The sequence below is a fragment of the Martes martes genome (assembly GCF_963455335.1).
Source record: "Martes martes genome assembly, chromosome: 13".
In the NCBI taxonomy this organism is placed as follows: domain Eukaryota; kingdom Metazoa; phylum Chordata; class Mammalia; order Carnivora; family Mustelidae; genus Martes; species Martes martes.
Genome location: NC_137901.1, coordinates 36442130 through 36464547, shown reverse-complemented (window position 1 = coordinate 36464547; position 22418 = coordinate 36442130). Strand labels below are relative to the sequence as shown.

At 37.1% G+C, this 22418-nt stretch overlaps 1 protein-coding gene across 2 annotated transcripts in view; it reads right to left on the bottom strand.

Moving 5' to 3' along the window:
* RPRD1A (regulation of nuclear pre-mRNA domain containing 1A) overlaps nucleotides 1-22418 on the bottom strand; it is a gene marked incomplete at its 3' end in the record, with an annotated part of 77117 nt that overhangs the window by 40948 nt on the left and 13751 nt on the right. For both annotated transcript variants that reach the window (XM_080821053.1, XM_080821054.1), the window contains exon 2: nucleotides 3158-3287. In XM_080821053.1, coding sequence (XP_080677179.1) covers nucleotides 3158-3287 — 130 coding nt within the window. The remainder of the gene's footprint in view (nucleotides 1-3157; nucleotides 3288-22418) is intronic.

Below are 22418 nucleotides of genomic sequence, written 5' to 3'. Positions count from 1 at the left end.
AAGGTAATGGTGATTTTCAATAAAATCAGACACTCATTCCCTGAAAAAAGCTGTTCAAATGTTTTCTGAGCACCACTATGTGACCAGAAGTTCAGCAGTGATCAAGACAGACCTACTCCCCGTTTCCTTTCAAAGCTTATAGACAAATATTTTTTTAAGATTTTATTTTTTAAGTAATCTCTACACCCAAAATGGGGTTCAGACTTACAACCCCAAAATCAAGATTCACACCCTCTACCCACTGAGCCAGCCAGGTGCCCCTAGACACATTATTAAACAAAAATTTACAAGAAAATGTAAAAGTGCTCACACTGGCTTCTAGGGGTTTACAAAGATGCCCCTAACTAAATGGGGGCTGAATATAAGGCTAAGAAGCTTTCAAATAGGTGACTTTTAAATTTATTTAACAAATACGTATTGATCAAGGCTATCTTTGACACTATCAAAGGCACTATGTTTGAGATACAAATGGAGCTTTATTTATAGCAGCTGCTATAAAAGGGCCACAAAAAAGAACAAGGTATTAAAGACAAGCATAATGCAGAAGAAGCGTAGCCCACTTCAAAAGAGATTTAAAAATATATCTGAGGAAGTGATATTTGAGATCTGATGACTGAACAACAGGGAAGTGGCAAACAGACTACTCCCAATCACCTCCTACTGCCTTCATCACTACCACTGTAGACTGAGCTACTATTACCTCTTGCCTGGATTTCTTAAGTCTTCTTATTGGTCTCTTAGGCTCTTACATCTTTACTCTATGCTCTACTAATGTCAATCAAATCATACAGCTCTTCAATCCCCTAGGAGCTATCAATGATAGCAAGCATAAAACCAAAATCCTTATTCTGGACCACAAGGTGGACATGTTCTACTTCCTGGCTACTTCTCAGTCCACATTCCCTAAATACCTTCTCCTATCCAAATCTCCTTGCTGATCCTCAAACATGCCCAGCACACAGGTGTCTATTTCTGCTAAGCATTCCCTCTACATAGAATCCTCTCCTAGATGCTCAAGTGGCTCATTTCATCTTTTCCTTCAGTCTCTGTTCAAATGCCATCTCCCCAAAATAGTCATTCTTTATCTCATGATATAATGCTCTCATATCTTCTAGTTCTTTCCTTAATTTATTTCCTCATAATACTTACTACTAGCATAATATATATTTAACTGTACATCTAGTTATTACTTTTGTCATCCACTGAAATGCAAGCTCCACTAGGACAGAACTTTATCCTATTTGCTATAGTATCCTTAGGGCCCAGCACATAGTAGGCAGTCAATAAATATTTTACTGAATTTCTCAGGAGAAGCAACATATTTAAAAGTGTTAAGGTAGAAAGAACTAAAAGAATGAGTTCGATTAGCTTAAACTTGGACTACGAATTGTGTGTGTGAAAGAAATATGAGACAGGAGTCTGAAAATGTGGATAAGGCCATGAAGCAACACCTTAAGTCTTGCTCAGGACTTTAGACTTAATCTCTGAGACAAATGAGACCTCAAAGGCAAGGAAGTGTTATGATCAGCTCTGTAATTCTGGCTAGTTTCCTAAGTTGGTTAAACAATACTAGAGGCTCCTGCAATTATATAGAAAATGACATTATGGGGGTTCCTGGGTGGCTCAGTCAGTTGAGTGTCTGCCTTCAGCTTAGGTCATGATCTTGGGGTCCCAGAATCAAGCTGCGTCTTGGGCTCCCTGCTCAGTGGGAAGACTGCTTCTCCCTCTCTTTCTGTCCCCACCCTCCCCAATGCTCTCATGCGCACTCTCTCTCTAAAAAATAAATAAAATCAGGACACCTGGGTGGCTCAGTTAAAAAATAAATAAAATCTTAAAAAAAAAAAAAAAAGAAGACATTATGGGAACTGGAATGGAAAGAAATCTAAATAACTGTGAGAACTATATATACTACATGGGATAAAGGGAGTGAAGGAGAATGGAGAATTTGATATACTATAAATCACAGTATCAGAGAAAGTTAAAGATGACACCTAATTTCTCATATGGCCATCTGGATAGGTAAGAGTTGGATCCACTGAGAGAGTGATACAGAAGAGAAACAAGACTGACAGGGAGCAAGGACATAATGTGAGTTCAATATGAGACACAGTACATTTGAGATGTCTGGAGGCATACAACTAGAAATTCATCAGGCAACAGGACACACGGGTCTAAAACAAAGAAAACACATCTGAACTGGAGATAAGACTGTGAGATATTAGGGTGTGGATAATAACTAAATACATGCAATGTATAAAATCACCAGAGGTCAAGTGAAGAGTATGATCACAGAAAGAGGGCCTAGGACTGAACTCTTAAGAAATGCCAATATCTGAAAAGATGACAAAAGACATTATCTAAAAGAAAATATAAATAATATTCATTTAAGAATAACACAGAGCAGTATTTCATACACTGTAATTTTTGAAAAACACATCCACTATGATTAAATTTGCAAGGCATGCCTGGCGTATATTTTTTATCCTTAAATCATTCAACTCAGATCTTCACATTTACCCCTGTATTCTGTAATTTACACTGATTTAGTAGTTTACCCCCAATAATGCTTACTAGTAAACTACCAAGTATTTGCATATGTTTGCATATAAGCATTAAAAAGGGCATAAGCCAAAGCACTGACTTTTACCTTCAGAATTTTCCTGTAGCAAAATTTTTCAACAGGCTTATTATTCTAAATATTCTATACTTCCACAGCATTTTAAAATGTTATGATATTACCCAAACACTAAAAAAAAAACTCAAAATTATAAGCAATATGAAAGGAAAAGGTATGACATTTATCTAGAAATGTTAGTTGGAAAAATGATAGCTTTATAAGCACACAAATTTTTAACTCAATACTTTCACATTTGTTCTTAATGAAGTTCATTCCAAAATGGCAGTTGCTTTTGGTCTCTTAAAGGAAAGCTGTTAATTCAAGTACTCCAAATACCCACCATTGCAACAGTTCAAAAATTTCCCTTCCTACAAAGTATTTAATATATTTACAAATGCCATTTATAGTTAAGTCTTTTCAAATGAAAATTTCAAAGAAATTCATTCCATTTTTTGTTGAATGGCTTACAGCAAATTTTAACAAAAGGACATATTATGCAAATTTAAAACAGATTACCTAGTACCCAAACAATTACCATACCTTGAAACATGTTTAAAAGCTTCCACTATAACTGGTGCAAAATCTTTTGTAAACTCCGGCCCCTTCCTTTTGCTGTTCTGAATAACATCATTGGCTAGGTAGAGAAAAGTAAGCTTCCTGTTTGGTTTGGCTGAAAAATTAAAAAAAATTTTTTTTTGATTAAAAATCTACTTAAAATATCCTCATTTAACTTGGACAGACTTTCTCAATATCTGAATCAACAAACCTACTAACCTTTATGTATCATGTTCAACTCTAGCTTCTCATTCTACCACCAAACTTATCAAGTCACTATTCTTTAACTCACTAGAGGTTTCTATAGTTTCTGGAAATACATCATGAGGGGAAAAAAAAAAAAGGACTCAGTAGGAGGAATTAGTCAACAATTAGTTTTGCTGACTTACTAAGCTGCCCAAACTACTTATCTTTGATTCCTGTCTTATCACTATTCCCAAATAAGCAGTTTTATACACCAAAATCCTCAGTTCTATAAAAAATGCATCTCTGTGAGGGGGCACCTGGGTGGCTCAGTCGGTTAAGCATCTGCCTTCAGCTCAGGTTGTGATCCCAGGGTCCTAGGATCGAGCCCCACATCGGGCTCCTTGCTCAGCAGGGAGCCTGCTTCTCCCTCTCCCTCTGCCTTCCACTTGTGCTTGCGCTCTCTCTCTCTAATAAATAAATTAATTAATTAAAAAAAATTTAAAAAATGCATCTCTGTGAATCAATCTGTACTAAATTTTGTTAAAACTATTTAACACTACATGAAATACAGATTATTTGAAATAAGATGGTGACTGGTCATGTTAAGATGGTACCCTAAAGACTGAATATGACTGTTTTAATAACCACTGATTTTAAAGTTATCATTAAATTATTGTAAAATAAGGGTACAAAATGTAAAATATGTTGAAAGAGACTTCACTTCAATTAATTATGTGTGTTTTGTTTATGAAATAAGTATTTCCCAAGCTAATAGAGTAAATGTTAGGGAGACCAAATGGTTCAGATTTTCAGTTCAGATTTTCAACCACTTTGGATTACACACCTATTTTTTAAAGATTTTTTTGTTATTTATTTATTTGACACAGACAGAGATCACGAGTAGGCAGAGAGGCAGGCAGAGAAGGGGAAGCAGGCTCCCTGCTGAGCAGAGAGCCCAATGGGGCTCCATCGCAGGACCCTCCCTGAGATCATGACCCAAGGCAAAGGCAGAGACTTAACCCACTGAGCCACCCAGACTCCCCTGGATTACACACCTTAAATAACTGAATTCATCTAGACAAAAAGATGTCTCTTCTCACAATATTCCATGGATGTAGTCATCCTTCTAAAAAAACGGAAGAGAATTCCCCAATTGTGAGCCAGAATACATTCTTACTAGTTACAATGTAAAGTTGTATAGTATTAAGTCCGACCCAAATAAGAATCATACATATAAGTAAATTTAATTAGTGGAATATATCTTTTATATTGACTATTTTCATAATGTAATTTTACTAGGATTAAATATGAATTATTCAAAGTAGTACAGTTATATTCAGAAACACTGTACTCTGTGGCATCCACATTCAATGGTGGAAACTTATGGTCAGGACTGATAATTGAGGGCTCCATTTATGTGGGCCAGCTTAGTGGATTTAAGACAAAACAGGCAGGCTACTTTGAGCCCTCTAGATTTGAATATTCAGCTTAATCATTCAACACATTAAAAGCCACTTCTAGTTCACATCTTTCTTGGGAGGAAACTAGTGACACACACAACCTTCTTATAAGAAACTAAAATACTGAGTCAGAAATGACCAGACTTTACAAATCTGTTCCATCCATTGCATAGTCTCATTTGCCTATCTAAGGATAGGGCCCACTACTCTGCTTTTGAAAGTTCTGGAACAGAATTAAGATATGGAAGAGATGGCAGTAACAAAGACCAACTTCTGATTCTTTTGGCTCTTGTCCAGTTAGATAAACCATTCAGTATAACTGATTAAGAGAGCAGGACCCTTTCTCATGAAGATGACCATAATGACAATTTTCCCAATATTCAATCCTGTCTCTTTTTTACCTATCCCTACTCAAAGAAAATCCCTCCCAAAGAAAAGGTTAATATTACTTTTACTATGGGTTACACACTATTATTCTAAGCACTTTACATGTACTACCTAATTTACTCCAAATAATGTAAGGTACCATCACAGTACCCGCATTTGGCAGTTTAACAAATAGGCATCAAAAAGATTATCTGCCCATAGTGAGATATCCAGGAAGGGATCAGCCAGGATTTGAATCCAAAGTCCAACTCCTAAGCATTCTGTCTTAACTGGACTATGCCTCTTATGACTATGTTATAAATAAAAGGTTGTTATCTTTTGCAAAGATCAAGTAGTGACTCAACCAAAATATTTTAGAATATTAGCAGCACTATTCACAACAGCAAAAGGTAGAAGCAACACCAGTATCCACTGACAGATAAATGAATAAACAAAATGTGGTAGTCCATACAAATGGAATCATGACACATGCTACAACATGAATGAACCTAGAGGATGTTACGCTAAGTGAAGCAAGCTAGTAAACAAAACAAAACAAAACAAACAAACAAACAAAAAACTACTATATGGTTCTGCTCCTATGAAGTACCTAGAATAAATTCAGAGAGATGGAAAGTAAATGGTGACTGCAAAGGGCAGGGGGGGAGAAAGTCAGAGAGTTATCGTTTAATGGGTATAAAGTTCCAGTTTTATAAGATGAAAAGAATTCTGGAAATAGATGGCGATGACGGTTGCATAGTAGTGTGAATATATCCAATACCAATAAACTGAACACTTAGAAATGGTTAAAATGGTAAATTCTATTACGTACCACTCAAATTTAAAAATGTGTATTTTACAATACCTTTAAATCCATGGGCTACCATCTCTTAAAAATAATTTAGAATGGTTTCTACAATGTACATTAAAGCAAAAATTTACAAGATTTCAAAATATATTTCCCAGCATATTCCAAAAAACAACAACAAACCAAAACTATAAAATGGATTTGGTATGAGGTCCAAATTTCAAGACATTATTTTCCCTTTTTTCCCCTTGTAGAACCCAAGCTAAAATATGAGAAATACCTAGAAACTGCTATAATGGATACTCTTCTCCAAATTTTCAGTAAAAACACTTACCTCCATCTAAAACTATGTTTATCTTCATATAGCGCAAAAATAAACTAATGGAACTTATCACAACAGGCAGTTCCAGAAAATCACAAAAATTATTTTTTTTTTAAGATTTTACTTATTTGACAGAGAGATCATAAGCAGGCAGAGAGAGAGGGGGAAGCAGGCTCCCCACCGAGCAGAGAGTCCAATGAGGAGCTCAATCCCAGGACCCTGGGATCATGACCTGGACCGAAGGCAGAGGCTTAACCCACTGAGCCATCCAGGCACCCTACAAAAATGATTTTCTAGTGAACTTTGATAATAACAGAGCTACAAACTGTTATTAAAGCATAAAAAATTAACAGAAAGAGCAAACAAGCCATTTCATAATTCCTTAAAGTAAAAACTCTGTTGGCAATAAAATGTAATGCTTAAAACTGGGTCTGACCTAATCACTTCCTTTATTTTTATTGTCACAGGGTTCCTTATAAAAGCAATTATTTTCTAAATCTTCTATTCAATTTAAATAGCATTTATTTAATGTTTGTTATGTGCCAGGGACCATGCCAGACACTGACCTTTCCTGTTCAATCAAGAGTTTTCAAGCTCTATTTAGACTGGCACATGACAGGTCACATCACTAAAAATGTGAGTTCTCTTTACTCCTTCTCTCCACTAATGTATCACGCCAACATTGGAAGCAATCATAAATATAATATTATAACCCGGTGTATCTGTATGTGTGTATACTGCTATTTTTGTGCTAATAAAGTATAACCAAATAAGGATCAGGCAATATTTACATTGGGAGGAACAATCTTCTATCTCACCTCTCTGAACTAAGTTCTAAGCTACAGCGAGTATTAAGTATAGCCCCTTTTCCTTGGACCTTGTATGTGAACAGGTAAATCAAAACAAATAAATAATAATAGAATCTGGCTGGCTAATATATGAGGACATAATATTACCTAAAATGTTGAGCATATCCCCTAAAAGGGCAATACAAATTCAGTTCACCACATAAGTAAGAAACAGCTACATAATATTTCACAATTAGAAAATATGAAACAAACTTTGCCAGTCAAAGGACTACATAAATGCCACCTAGTTTCGGCAACTCATGATCAGTTCAGAATCTAGTTTTACTTATTCATAATCAGAAAGTGAGAGCTTTGGGGCACCTGGGTTGCTCAGCCGGTTGAGCAACTGACTTGGGTTCTGAGTCAGGTCATGATCTCAGGGTCATGGGTCTGAGCCCCATGTTGGGCTCCCACACTCAGCACAGTCTGCTTGGGATTCTTTCCCCTTCTCCCACTCTCTCCCCCTCTGCTCCTTCCCTCAATTGCGTATGTTCTTGCTCACTCTCTCCAAAATAAATAAATACATAAATAAATAAAATCTTTCAAAAAGTGAGAGCATCATTACTTATTTTCTTACAACTGTACAAACCATATATGCCTATTCATTTTGATATAAAGCAGAATATCATAATTTAGGTAATCACCCATGTTTTCATGGTGACTGAACTTTAAAACCACACTAGATGACAATGCAAATAAATACAACAGCTAAAATTTTACTGTGTTATCTATTAACACAAGAACCTCTTTGCAGAGGAAGCCTACTATATGGGAAAAGCAGCAAAAAAACTGAATAAACGAATATATACACAAAGACACAAACACATACCAATGAACACTACTATAGCTCTTAAAGGAGGAAATCAGAAGAAAAGCCATTATCTTGAAACAAAAATCTACTAAAGACTTACTAACAACTGTGGGACAGCCTCATTTAATTCCCTGATAAACTGATTATTACTATAAACTACAAGACATGTTCATATAGATGAACAGTTGGTTATATGGCAGAAACTGCTTTAACTCTCTCTGCCACAGAAAGTGTGCAATCCACAGGTGATTCATGAATAGATTCTATCTGTCCCAGACAGAAGCAAGAGTTCAGTCAGACACAGCTGGCTGCTTCGTAACAGCTGAGGTGGGTGAAAAATGAGGGGGATAAAGCCAGTGTATACCTGTACCACTGAAATAATTCCTCAGACTTTTGGCAGCCCATCTCTTGCTTTAAAACCCTTCAAAGATTATTCTTCAGATAGCACTGTAAATCCTTAATAGAAACTAAAGGCCCAAAAATGTCTGTCTCTGCCCTCTATACTATTCTCTCTTCATGCCCAATACAACTACTCCTCTAAGTTTCCCAACTCCTACCCATCCTTTAGACCTCAGTTCAGCAGGTTCCTCTGGTTCTCCTGCACCACCCAGTACACAGGTTAGGCAATGCCGATATGCTCTCATAGCACCCCATTCTTTCCTACAGAGCACTTATTCCAACTACAACTACTTCCATTTAATCTACCTAATGCATCCCAACTAAACTAAGCTTCATCAAAAGCAACAACTGTCACTCTATCTACCCATCTATGGTGGAATTAAGCCCAGCAGTTGATTCAAAATTTGTTTAGTTATTTACTAAATCAGTAATTTTTGGCCTAAACCTCTTCCTTTAATTATTTGTTCCACTAAGCTGGTTTCTGGTTTTAACCTCACCCAGCATAAATGAAGGGGGAAAAATGTAAAATTACACTGCTCTCAAAGAACTCAACTTCAAATTCAGATTATGAGAGACAAACTTTCTTTCAGATCTAGCTAATCTAGTTTATTTTCAAAGTACTGAGTTCAAATATTTTTATCTCCTCCTCCATTCTAGAGCTCTCACAAATCAGTAATCTACAGAAAAATGGGCTAATGTGAATGGAAGGATGAAAGGAACACAAATATTAAGCTTTTAAAACCAATTATTTTCCACCTATTAGACTGATCAAGATCAAAGTCTAACACTAACTAAAGTTAGCTAAAGTATGACTAAGATTATTACCTTTAGATACCTTCAGACACTGGTGGTTAATATACACTAGTGCAACCTCTTAGAAAATTAATTTAGCAATACCCGTGAAAAGTGTAAATGCACAAATCCCTTGACCCTGCAAGTTTCATGTCTAGGAATTTACCCTATGGATATTTATCATAACTGCACAAAGAAATCACTATGGATACACATAACAAGATATAACTAAATAAACCATACTATATCCATACAACCCAATACTCTACAGCTGTTCAAAAATGAGACAAAGGGGCACCTGGGTGGTTCAATCAGTTAAGTGTCCAACTTAATTTTGGCTCAGGTCATGATCTCAGGGTTGTGGGATCAAGCCCAGTGTCTGGCTCTGCCCTCAATGTGGAGTCTGCTTGAGATTCTCTCTCCCTCTGCCTCTGCCACTCTCACCCCTCCAAAAAAAAAAAAAAAAGAGAGAGAGAGAGAGAGAGAAGGAGAGAGAGAGAAATTTATATACTGATATGGAAAGGTATCTCAGACATGTATCTCAGACACAGTGGTAAGTTACACACATTCACACAAATACACAGTAGACAGACTTACTTCGGGGAAGATCAAGAAATAATTTGGGGAGGGGTATGTGTCAAGAGTAACCAACAAAGATTTAAGTAATAAAGGGAAAACACATGGGGCACCTGGGTGGCTCAGTGGGTTAAGTGACTGACTCTTGATTTTGGTTCAGGTCCTGATCTTGGGGTCATGAGATTGAGCCCCACATGAGGCTCCCTCTCCTTCTCCCCCCGCCACCATGCACTCTCTTTCTAAAATAAGTAATTTATTTTTTTTTAAGATTTTTTATTTAATTTGACAGACAGAGATCACAGGTAGGCAGAGAGGCAGGCAGAAAGAGAGGAAGGGAAGCAGATTCGCTGCTGAGCAGAGAGCCCGATGCGGGGCTCGATCCCAGGACCCTGGGATCATGACCCGAGCTGAAGGCAGAGGCTTTAACCCACTGAGCCACCCAGGCGCCCCTAAAATAAGTAATTAAAAAAAAAATAAAATAAAGGGAAAACACATGAGTTATATATTCAATAATTAACTTGGGCCTACATGCTGAAAAGGGCTTCTGGGTAGTGCTCACTTGATGCTCCAATTTGACTTTGTCTTATAGGTACATGATCTCTCTTATTTCAGTATTTGGTAGAAAAACAAAATGAAACAGAACAAAAAAAAGAACACCCAGACCCAAGCAAATGGACATCTTCCCCAGTCTAATAGGTCGGAGTCAATTCAAGTTCCTGAAATAATTTCAAAAATTTTTATTTTAGTATATGCAACAAATGAATTTTTAAAATCTTGAAAAGAACAAACTTCATCCCAGCCCATCAGATGACTATAGAAGACATTGTCAACCAGAAGAGTTCTGGAAGAATACACATCAGTTTATTCACATTACACTTCTACAGTGAGACTGAGACTAAAACTTTTCTGCTCTTATAAGGGTAGTATTTTTAAAATAATACTGTGGAATTTCCACAGTCACTATGGAAAACAGTATGGAACTTCCTCAAAAAATAAAAAATAGAATTACCATATGATTTAATAATTCCACTACTGGGTACTTACCCAAAGAAAACAAAAGCACTAATTCAAAAAGATATATGTACCCCTATGTTTACTGCAGCATTATTTACAACAGCCAAGATATGGGGGCACCTGGGTTGCTCAGTAGGTTGATCATCCAACTCTTGATTTCAGCTCAGATCATACTCTCAGGGTTGTGAAATCAAGCCCCATGTCCAGGCTCAGCGGGAAGTCTGCTTGAGTTCTTCTTCTCCTTCTACCCCTGGCCCTAACATGCTCTCTTTAAATAAATAAATATTTTAAAAAATTGCCAAGATATGGGAGCAACCCAAGTGTCCACTGATGGATAAGGAAGGTGGATATACTGTGGAATATTCATCGGCCATAAAGAAGAAAAAAATCTTGCCATCTGTAACAACACAGATGAACCTAGACAGTATAATCCTAAATTAAATTATGATTTCACTCATACGGAACTTAAGAAACAAAACAAAGGGAAAAAAAGAGACAAACATAAAATCAGACTTTTAAGAACTTTTTTTTTTTTAATTTTATTTATTTATTTGAGAGAGAATGAGTGAAAGAGAGCATGAGAGAGAATATCAGAGGGAGAAGCAGACTCCCCAAAGAGCTGGGAGCGCGATGCGGGACTCGATCCTGGAAGCCGGGATCATGACCTGAGCCAAAGGCAGTCGCTCAACCAACTGAGCCACCCAGGCGCCCAAAATCAGACTTTTAAATACAGAGAACAAACTAGTGATTGCTGGGGAGAGGTGGGTGGGAGGACAGGTGAAATAGATAAAGAGGTTTAAAAGCACACTTATCACAATAAGCACTGAGAATTGTATAGAATTGCTGAATTACATTCTACATCCAAAACTAATAATACTGTATGTTAATTATACCTGAATTAAAAAAATACATGACTATTTTCTTATAACTAGGCACTGCTCTTAAAGTTTATTGTGTATCTAATTTAATCTTCAAAACAACCCTACACGGTTATTACCTGCATTATCAATGAAACAATTATTTAAGTAATAAAAGGCATTCAAAGAAATGCACTGAAATCAATCAGCAATCCCAGAACCCATACTGTGGTCCCTACACATTTTGGCAATAAAAGCAGGAAATGCGTAAGATGAGCCCGGCATAACTTGTCAATGATAAAAAGCAAGAAAGCTATTTAAAAATTACTGGGGTTGTATCCAAAGGACATGGGTGACCCTCTAAGAGGTTGCCACTGGCAAAAGAGCATCAAAAAGAATGACTTATAGGGCACCTGCCTGGCTCAGTCGGTTAAGTATCTGCCTTCGGCTCAGGTCATGATCTCCCTGTTATTTCTTTTAAGACCCCTGGGTCTTATTTGGAAAGTCTTTTCACTACACAAGACTAGACAGAACTATAAATGCATGTTTTCCTAACATAATTCCATAGCTGATTTTTTTCAGTGTTGTATCTTTAACCAGATTAACTTTAAATATGGTATTGAGTAGAAATCTAAGAATCATTTCTTAATATTCTAGTTCTCCTCCCATAAATACAAAGTGTCTTATTTACCAAATGCCTGCATAAAATGAGTTTCCTCATAAGTGTCTACTCTGTTCCTTTCATACATATTCCTCTACATGTCCTGTACTGACATCATAGTTTTCTAACTTCGATGCCTTTAGAGGCTGTGCAGATACCGAAAAGAGCACAATATTTCCATTACTGTTTTCTCTTCAACATTGTCAAGATTCATGGGGCACCTGGGTGGCTCAGTCAGTGAGGTGTCTGCCTTTGGCTCCGGTCATGATCTCAGGTCCTGGGATGGAGCCACACATTGGGCTCCCAAGCAGGGAGCTGGCTTCTCCCTCTCCCTCTGCCTGCCACTACCCTCTGCTTGTTCTCTCTAATAAATAAAGATCTTTAAAAAAAAAAAAAAAAGAAGTCAAAATTCACAAGACAAAAATTAAAAATTGCCTTGGCTCTTCATCCACATTTACTTTTCCCAATGACCTCTAGAGTTAGTTAAATTTCTTGTAAAAGAACAAATTTCTTATAGACTGCCCGGAATTTACAAATTAATTTGGGAATAACTGGCCTTTTTGCAGTGTATTTTTACTTAGCAATTTAACATACTATTCTGCTGTTTTAAATTTTACAAGTGTGTATTTTAAAGCAATAAAAACTAAAAGTGTTTAGCATAGTTATAATAAAATAAGCTTGTTAAAATACTTATACAACATGCAAACCAGAAAGTATCTTATAATATCTAAGATAAGAAAACATTACTAAAAATACTGGTCTCAGAGTTTCAAGTGATGTGTCCCAGTTCCAATATAAAGACCAGTTTGTAGGGAACTTGTGTTTCCAGGAAGGTGGAGCAGATGTAGTTTTCCCTATTTCTCCTGCAAAGTACAACTACAAATCCTGGGCGTTATAAATAAACCCAAACATAAGAAAAGAAACAAAGGCAGACAGGGTAGGAATCTTTGGGTCAGTTCTTGGAGTTTTCTTTTTGCCTCTAAGTCAACAACCCAGAAATCCTAACAGGTGCCGACATAAAAAGTTCCAACACAAACTTTTCATTCTAGCCAAATGACCAGGAAAAGAGAAGCCTAGAAAGACAGGAAACTTTTGGACAATAACCAATCTACTCTAGCCAAACACCACAGGGAAAAAAAATTAAACAGCACAAAAAAGTGTGCCCTGCCCACATCCACACTAACAAAGGCTAACTGGGAAGCCAGGCTGTGATGTGGAGCCCATCACCTCTCTGGAGTGGTGTCAGAGAAGGCAAAGTTAGGGAGGCCTGGACTTCCATTCCCATCCAGCAGTAAGAAGGCATTGCCCCTTGGGATGGAATCACAGGAAGCCTAGAGGAGAGCCAGGATTTCCACAATGGCCCAGCCGTCCCTAAGACCCACATTCCTAACCGCTAGTCTGTGGTGTCAGCCAAACTCCCACTTGCACACAACAGTAACAAAGAGCAACTCCCTCCCCTGATGGTACAATGTCCTAGAAATTCAGATAAAACGGTATTAAATAAAGTCCAGATTCTCACACAAAATATCTCTCAAACACAAAATATGGATCAAGCAAATATCACTCATTATACCAAGAACCAAAGGGATCTCAAATTGAATGAAAAAAGACTATCAATAGATGCTAATACTACAGTGACAAAGATACTAGAAGTATCTGACAAAAATTTTAAGCCAGTCATCATAAGAATGCCTCAACTAGCATACACAAATATCCTGAAAATACAAACTTATCAAAATTTGTGGAATAAAGCTGAAGCACGGCTGAGAAACTTTAGCACTAAATGCATATAATGGAAAAGATGAACAAGTCCCGAATCAATAATCTAAACTCCCACCTCAAAAACCTCGAATAAGAGCAAAATTAACCCAAGAAAACAGAAAGAGGAAATAATAAAAGCAGAAATTACTGAAACTACAACAAAAATAGAAGAAAAAGAATCCATGAAAGACAAGCTGTTTTCTCCCCAAGTTTTACTGAGATTTAACTCACATACATCACTGTACATTAAGTTTAAGGTGTGCAGCATAATGGTCTGACTTACATACACTTTGAAACACTTAATGCGGGCTCCTGGTGGCTCAGTGGCCTCTGCCTTCAGCTCAGGTCATGATCCCAGGGTCCTGGGATGGAGCCCCACATCAGGCTCTGTGCTCAGCGGGGAGCCTGCTTCCCCCTCTCCCTCTCTGCCTGCCCCTCTGCCTACTTATGATCTCTGCGTGTCAAATAAATAAATAAAATCTTAAAAAAAAAAAAGAAACAATGCAATAAGTTTAACATCCATCATCTCATATAGATGCAAAAAAGTTTTTTTTCCTTATGATGAGTACTCTTAGGATTTACTCTTAAAAACTTTCATTTATATAATACAGCAAGATAAACCAGTCACCATGTTGTACATTGCAGCCCAAGCATTTACCTACCTTGTAACTGGAAGTTTGTACCTTTTGACCCCTTCTTCCAATCCCCCTCCCACCTCTGATAACCACATGTTTGATGTTTCAATGAGTTTCTGTTTCTAGGGTTTTTCTTTTCTTTTTTAAGATGTGACATATAAATAAGATCATACAGTACTTGTCTTTCTCTGTCTGACTTATTTCACTTAGCATAATGCCCTCCAGGTCCACCCATGTCACAAATGGCAACATTTCCTCATTTTTATGGCTGAATAATATTCCATTGTGTATATATACAATAATTTCTTTATCCATTCATCTGAGGATGAACACTTAGGTAGTTTCCATGTCCTAGAGACTGTAAATAACACGGATATTAACATGGGGGTGCAGATACCTTCTCAAGTTAGCATTTTCATTTCCTTTGGATATATCCCAGAAGTGGAATTGCTGCATCATATGGGAGCTCTATTTTTAATTTTTTGAGGGTCCTCTATACTGTTTTTCATAGTAACTGTATCAGTTTATAATCCCACCAACAGTGCACAAGGGTTCCCTTTCTTCCACACCCTCTCTAGCATTTGTATCTCTTATCTTTTTGATGATGGCCATTCTAGCAGGTGTAAGGTGATACCTCATTGTGGTTTTTATTTGCATTTTCCTAATGATTAGTAAAGTTGAGCATCAAAGAGCTGTTTCTTTGAAAATATGGATAGAATTGACAAACTTCTACCAAGAATGACAAGGGAAAAAAGGGAAAACACAAATTTTCAGTATCAGAAATATCACTATATAGTCAATATGGATACTAAGGGCATACAATGAACAACCCTGGACACATAAACAACTTAGGTGAAATGGACCACACTTCCTCAAAAAAATAGGAACTACAGCAACTCACCCAATGTATGATACAGAAAATCTAAATAGTCCTAATGACACTTAAGAAAACTGAATGTGTAATTTTTAAGTTCCCAAAAAAGGAAACTCTAGATCCAGATGGTTTCTGCTAAATAATTCTACCAAATATTTAAAGAATTTAAAAAATTCTATACAACCTCTTCCAGGAAGTAGGAGAAATTCACCTTATGAAGTCAGTGCTACTCTGATTTCAAAACAAGACACACAAACACACACAAAGTGGACCAGAAGTCCTTATGAATACGGATGTAAATATCCTTAACAAAACTTAGCAAACAGAATTCAGCAATATGTACGGGCACCTGGGTGGCTCAGCCATTAAGCATCTGCCTTCGGCTCAGGTCATGATCCCAGGGTCCTGGGATCCAGCCCTGCATCGGGCTCCCTGCTCCGTGGAAAGCCTGCTTCTCCCTCTTCCACTCACCCTGCTTGTGTTCCCTCTTTTGCTGCATCCCTCTCTGTCAAATAAATAAATAAAATCTTAAAAAAAAAAAAAGAATTCAGCAATATGTAAAAAGAATTCATAAACACAGACAAGTGAGATGTTTGGTAGGGATGTACATCTGGCTCAAGATTTGAAAACTGATCAATAATACAGCATATTAAGACTAAATTTAGAAAATCACATGATCAATTGATGCAAAAAAGGCTTTTGAAAAAATTCATCAACATTTTATTTTAAAATCTCTCAAAAACCAGGAATAGAGAGGAACTTCCTCAACTTGATACAAAATCTAAAAATAAAACTACAGCTAACATTCTAATGGCGGAAGACTGACTTCTTTCCCAGTAAGGAAAAAGACAAGGATGTCCACTCTCATTCTTACTCAACAGTGCTTGTAATGCCAGCAAGTTCAATAAGGTAAGAAAAAGAAAAACACAGAGGTCAAAGATGAAATAAAGTGTACCCATTTGCAAATGACGTAACTGTCTTCACAGAAAAATCCCAAGGAAACCTACCAAAAACTCCTATAACTAAGTATGTTCAACAAGGTCAGAGAAAACAAGATAAATGCTTAAAAATCACTTGTATTTTAACATATAAGCAATGAGCATGTGGACAATGAAATTAAAAATACAATACCATTTTAAACTGCTCAAAATAGCTGAAATACTTAAGTGTGAAAACAATAAAACACATACAGGACTACATAATGTTGATTATAAACATCAATCAAGATCTAAGGAAATGGAAAGATGTGCCATATTTATGGGCTGGAAGACTCAAAGTAATAAAGATGTCAACTTCCCCTAAACCAGTATACAGCATTAAAGAACCCTTATCAAAATCTCATCAAATAGCTTTTATTAATATAGATGAGATTATTCTAAAGTCTGTATAGAAGAGCAAAGGAACTAGCCCAGCTAAACCAATTTTGAAAAATACACGAGGAACCAGTTTACTCAATTTCAAGATATAGTTGCAGTAACCAAGACTACATATGTTGGGGTGCCTGGGTGGCTCAGTTAACTTCGGCTCAGGTCATGACCTCAGGGTCCTGTGATCAAGCCCCACATCAGGCTCCCTGCTCAGCAGGGAGCATGCTTCTCCCTTTCCCTCTGCTGCTCCCCCTGCTTGTGCTCTCAATTCTCTCTCTCTGCCAAATAAATAACCTTTAAAAAAAAAGGAAAAAGACTATGGTAGATCTATTGACTAGAGAACCCAGAAAGAGTCACACAAGTAAGTCCAAGTCAGTTTAAACAAAGGTACAAAAGCAACTTAATGAAAGAACAACAGCCTTTGAACAAACTGCTGGATATTCTAAACATCTACATGCAAAAATTGAACCTTGACCTAAATTTCACACCTTATACAAAAATTGACTCAAAATAGATCATGGACTTAGGCAAAATTATGTTAACATTTTAGAATAAAACATAGTAGGGGGAAAAGAACAAAATCCAGGGCTAAGCAAGCTTCTTAAATGACATCAAAAGCATAATTCAGGGGCACCTGGCAGTTCAGTCAGTTAAGTGCCAGACTCTTGATTTGGGCTCAGGTAGCGATCTTGGGGTGTGGGACAGTGCCCAGCACTGGGCTCCCCACTTATCAGGGAGTTCATTTCTCTCCCTTTCTATCTGACCTCCCACCCCTTGGCTCACGTGCATGCACACTTTCTCTCTCTCTAAAACAATCTTTTTTTTTTAAAGCATAATTCAAAATGGAAAAATTGGATAAACTGAGGTTAAGTAGGGGATGTGCTGGGAGTGAAGTGAATATAGCTATGAAAGGGCAACAAAATTCCTTGCAGTGATGGAAATGTTCTTTATCTTGACTATAATAATGTCAGTATCACAACTCTGCTGTGCTTTTTATTCAAGATCTACTTTTTTGGAAATTACAAAAAGTAGTTCTGCATGATGTTACCACTGGGGAAAGCTGGCAAAGGCCAAACAGGATGTAGTATTTACAACTGAATGTGAATCTACAATTATCTAAAAATATACAGTATTTTTAAAAATTTCACGTTAATATCTCTAGTTTCAGGGCTAAAACATCACTATACAAGCAATGCCCATAAAAGGTAATTGGAAGAAACTTCACACGGTATTTGCATACTATTTACAGACATTAATAGCAATGTCTTTGATTTCACCCCAAGAGGATCTGAAAGCTAAAGCTTTAAAAATTAAAACTACTACTGTATTAAAAAAAAATACTACTACTGTATAAAGTTTAGGCAAGATTAAGACTAAATAAAACTAACATAAAACATTCATGGTCTCTATTAATCTGAGAGCAGTTTTCAAACTTTCTGCTCTCAGAACCCCTTTATACTCTTACCAATTATTGAGAACACCAAGAGATTTTACTCACATTGCTCATATTTATCGATGCTTACTTATGTTATTAAAAGTTAAAACAGAACAACCTTAAAATATTAGTTCATTTTATAGTAGAAATAAAAAATTTGATGTTAACATAACGCTTAAAAAATGTATTTCCAGGGGCGCCTGGGTGGCTCAGTGGGTTAAAGCCTCTGCCTTTAGCTTGGATCATGATCTCAGGGTCCTGGGATCGGGTCCCACATCGGGCTCTCTGCTTGGCGGGGAGCCTGCTTCCTCCTCTCTCTCTGCCTGCCTCTCTGACTACATGTGATCTCTGTCAAATAAATAAATATTAGGAAAAAAAATGTATTTCCAGGGCGCCTAGGAGGCTCAGTGGGTTAAAGCCTCTGCCTTTGGCTCAGGTCATGATCCCAGGGTCCTGGGATGGAGCCGGACATCAGACTCTCTGTTCCGCAGGGAGCCAGCTTCCTCCTCTCTCTCTCTCTCCTCTCTCCTCTCTCTCTGCCTGCCTCTTTGCCTACTTGTGATCTCTGTCAAATAAATAAATAAAATCTTTAAAAAAAAATGTATTTCCAAAACTTAAACGGTCCTGTTTTACATTTTTGCAAATCTTCAGCTCAAGAGAATACAGCTGGATTCTCATATCTGCTCTCTATTAAATAAACCATAGTAACGTTGTTTCAGTGAAAGTAATGAGAAAAGGGCAGGCTTTACCCAGATATAGTGAGTACAAGTATTTTAATAGCTATTACAGATAATTGTGGGCATTCTTTTTTGAAACTACAACAAAACTCAACAAATTCTATTTTTTAGATACTAAATTATAATATGCAATCCTAAAATATATCAGTCAACTTTAAAAACTGTTATGTTAAAATCCTTGTCTACCATGCTCTTTGAATGAATCTTTTACTCATGCATAATTTTGTAACATCATGTATTAGTCTTCTAAAAAATACTGGTTCACAGTCACACAGACATTCCAACTACTGAAACATTTCATTAGGCAGTATCAAAAGTCCCATGTGTAAATATCATTATTGATTTCACTGGAAAAGTGTTTAAAAATATTGGGATGTTGTTAGGCTCAAGATGACACATGCAACTTATCCAAAAATCTATTCACAGATGACATGATTTTACTTGTAGAAAACCCTAAAGATTCCACAAATAACAAACCTATTTAGCAAAGTTGCAGCATACAAAATCAGGACTCAAAATTCAGTTTCTATAAATTATAATAAACAACCCAAAAAGGAAACTAAAGACAATTCCATTTATAATCAGATAAAAACAATAAAATATTTAGAAATAAATTTAACATATATGGAACCAGAAAAGACCTCGAATAGCCAAAGGAATATTGAAAAAGAAAGCCAAAGTTGGTAGCATCACAATTCCGGACTTCAAGCTCTATTACAAAGCTGTCATCATCAAGACAGTATGGTACTGGCACAAAAACAGACACACAGATCAATGGAACAGAATAGAGAGCCCAGAAATAGACCCTCAACTCTATGGTCAACTAATCTTCGACAAAGCAGGAAGGAATGTCCAATGGAAAAAAGACAGCCTCTTCAACAAATGGTGCTGGGAAAATTGGACAGCCACATGCAGAAAAATGAAATTGGACTATTTCCTTACACCACACACGAAAATAGACTCAAAATGGATGAAAGACCTCAATGTGAGACAGGAACCCATCAAAATCCTTGAGGAGAACGCAGGCAGCAACCTCTTTGACCTCAACCGCAGCAAATTCTTCCTAGGAACATCGCCAAAGACAACGGAAGCAAGGGCAAAAATGAACTACTGGGATTTCATCAAGATCAAAAGCTTTTGCACAGCAAAGGAAACAGTTAACAAAACCAAAAGACAACTGACAGAATGGGAGAAGATATTTGCAAATGACATATCAGATAAAGGGCTAGTATCCAAAATATATGAAAAACTTATCAAACTCAACACCCAAAGAACAAATAATCCAATCAAGAAATGGGCAGAGGACATGAACAGACATTTCTGCAAAGAAGACATCCAGATGGCCAACAGACACATGAAAAAATGCTCCACATCACTCGGCATCAGGGAAATACAAATCAAAACCACAATGAGATACCACCTCACACCAGTCAGGATGGCTACAATTAACAAGTCAAGAAATGACAGATGCTGGCGAGGATGCGGAGAGAGGGGAACCCTCCTACACTGTTGGTGGGAATGCAAGCTGGTGCAACCACTCTGGAAAACAGTGCGGAGGTTCCTCAAAAAACTGAAAATAGAGCTACCCTATGACCCAGCAATTGCACTACTGGGTATATACCCTAAAGATACAAACGTCGTGCTCTGAAGGGGCACGTGCACTCAAATGTTTATAGCAGCAATGTCCACAATAGCCAATCTATGGAAAGAACTTAGATGTCCATCAACAGATGAATGGATAAAGAAGATGTGGTATATATACACAATGGAATACTATGCAGCCATCAAAAGAAATGAAATCTTGCCATTTGCGATGATGTGGATGGAACTAGAGGGTATTATGCTTAGCAAAATAAGTCAATCGGAGAAAGACAACTATCATATGATCTCCCTGATATGAGGAAGTGGAGATGCGATGTGGGTGGGTTGGGGGGTAGGAAAAGAAAAAATGAAAGAAGATGGGATCGGGAGGGAGACAATCCATAAAAGACTCAATCTCAAAAAACAGACTGAGGGTTGCTGGGGGGAGGGGGGATAGGAGAGGGTGGTGGGGAAATGGACACTGGGGAGGGTATGTGCTATGATGAGTGCTGTGAAATGTGTAAACCTGGCGATTCACAGACCTGTACCCCTGGGGATAAAAATATATTATATGTTTATTAAAATAAATAAATTAATTTTAAAAAAAAAGAAATAAATTTAACAAAGGAGGTGTAAGACTTGTACACGCAAAACTATAAAACACTGCTGAAGGAAATGAAAGAAGACATAAATAAATTCAAACAGATCCCATGTCAATGGGTAGGAAGACTTACTACTGATAAGATAATAACTCTTAAAGTGAACTACAGATTAAATGGAAACCCTATTAAACTTCCCACGGCATTTCTGCAGAAATAAAAAAAACCCAACCTAAAACTCATATAGATTTTCAAGTGAAATAAAATGGTGATATAAAATGGCCAAAAGAATCTTAGAAAAGAAATTAATGTTGGAAGACTTGTACATCCTGACTGCAAAACTTACTAGAAAGCTACACAAATTGGAATAGTATTGTACAGGCATAAATACAGGCAAACACATAAAGGAACAAAATAGCCCAGAAATAAATGCTTACATACAGAATCATTAGTCATTATGGAAATACAAATTAAGCAGAAGCGCCTGGGTAGCTTAGTCATTAAGTGTCTGCCTTCAACTCAGGTCATGATCATCAGGGTCCTGAAATCAAGCCACGCATCAGGAACCCGCTCAGCGGGAAGCGTGCTTCTCCCTTTTCCTCTGCCTGCTACTTACCCTACTTGTGTGTGTGTTCGCTCTAACAAATAAATCAAATCTTTAAAAAAATAAAAAATAAAAACAAAACCCCAAGCAGATACCACTCCACATTCATTAGGATTATTTTCAAAAACAAAACAACACAAAAAATAATAAACTTTGGCAAGGATGTGCAGAAATTGGAACCATGCAGGACTCCTGGGTGGCTTAGTTGTTAAGCATCTGCCTTCAGCTTAAGTCATGATACAAGGGTCCTGGAATCAAGTCCCGCATCAGGCTTACTCAGCAGAAGTCTGCCTCTCCCCCTGCCTGTGGCTCCTCCTGCTTGTGCTCTCTCGGACAAATAAATAAATAAAATCTTTAAAAAAAAAAAAAGGAGAGAGAGAGAAATTGAAACCACTGCAAGTGGGAATATAAAATGGTGCAGTTACTGCGGAAAACAGTATAGTGGTTCCTCAAACAATTAAACATAGAACTATTGTATGACCCAGCAATTCCACTTCTGGATACATACTAAAAAGAAACAAAAAAGCCATTCCAACAGATATTTGCACTCCCA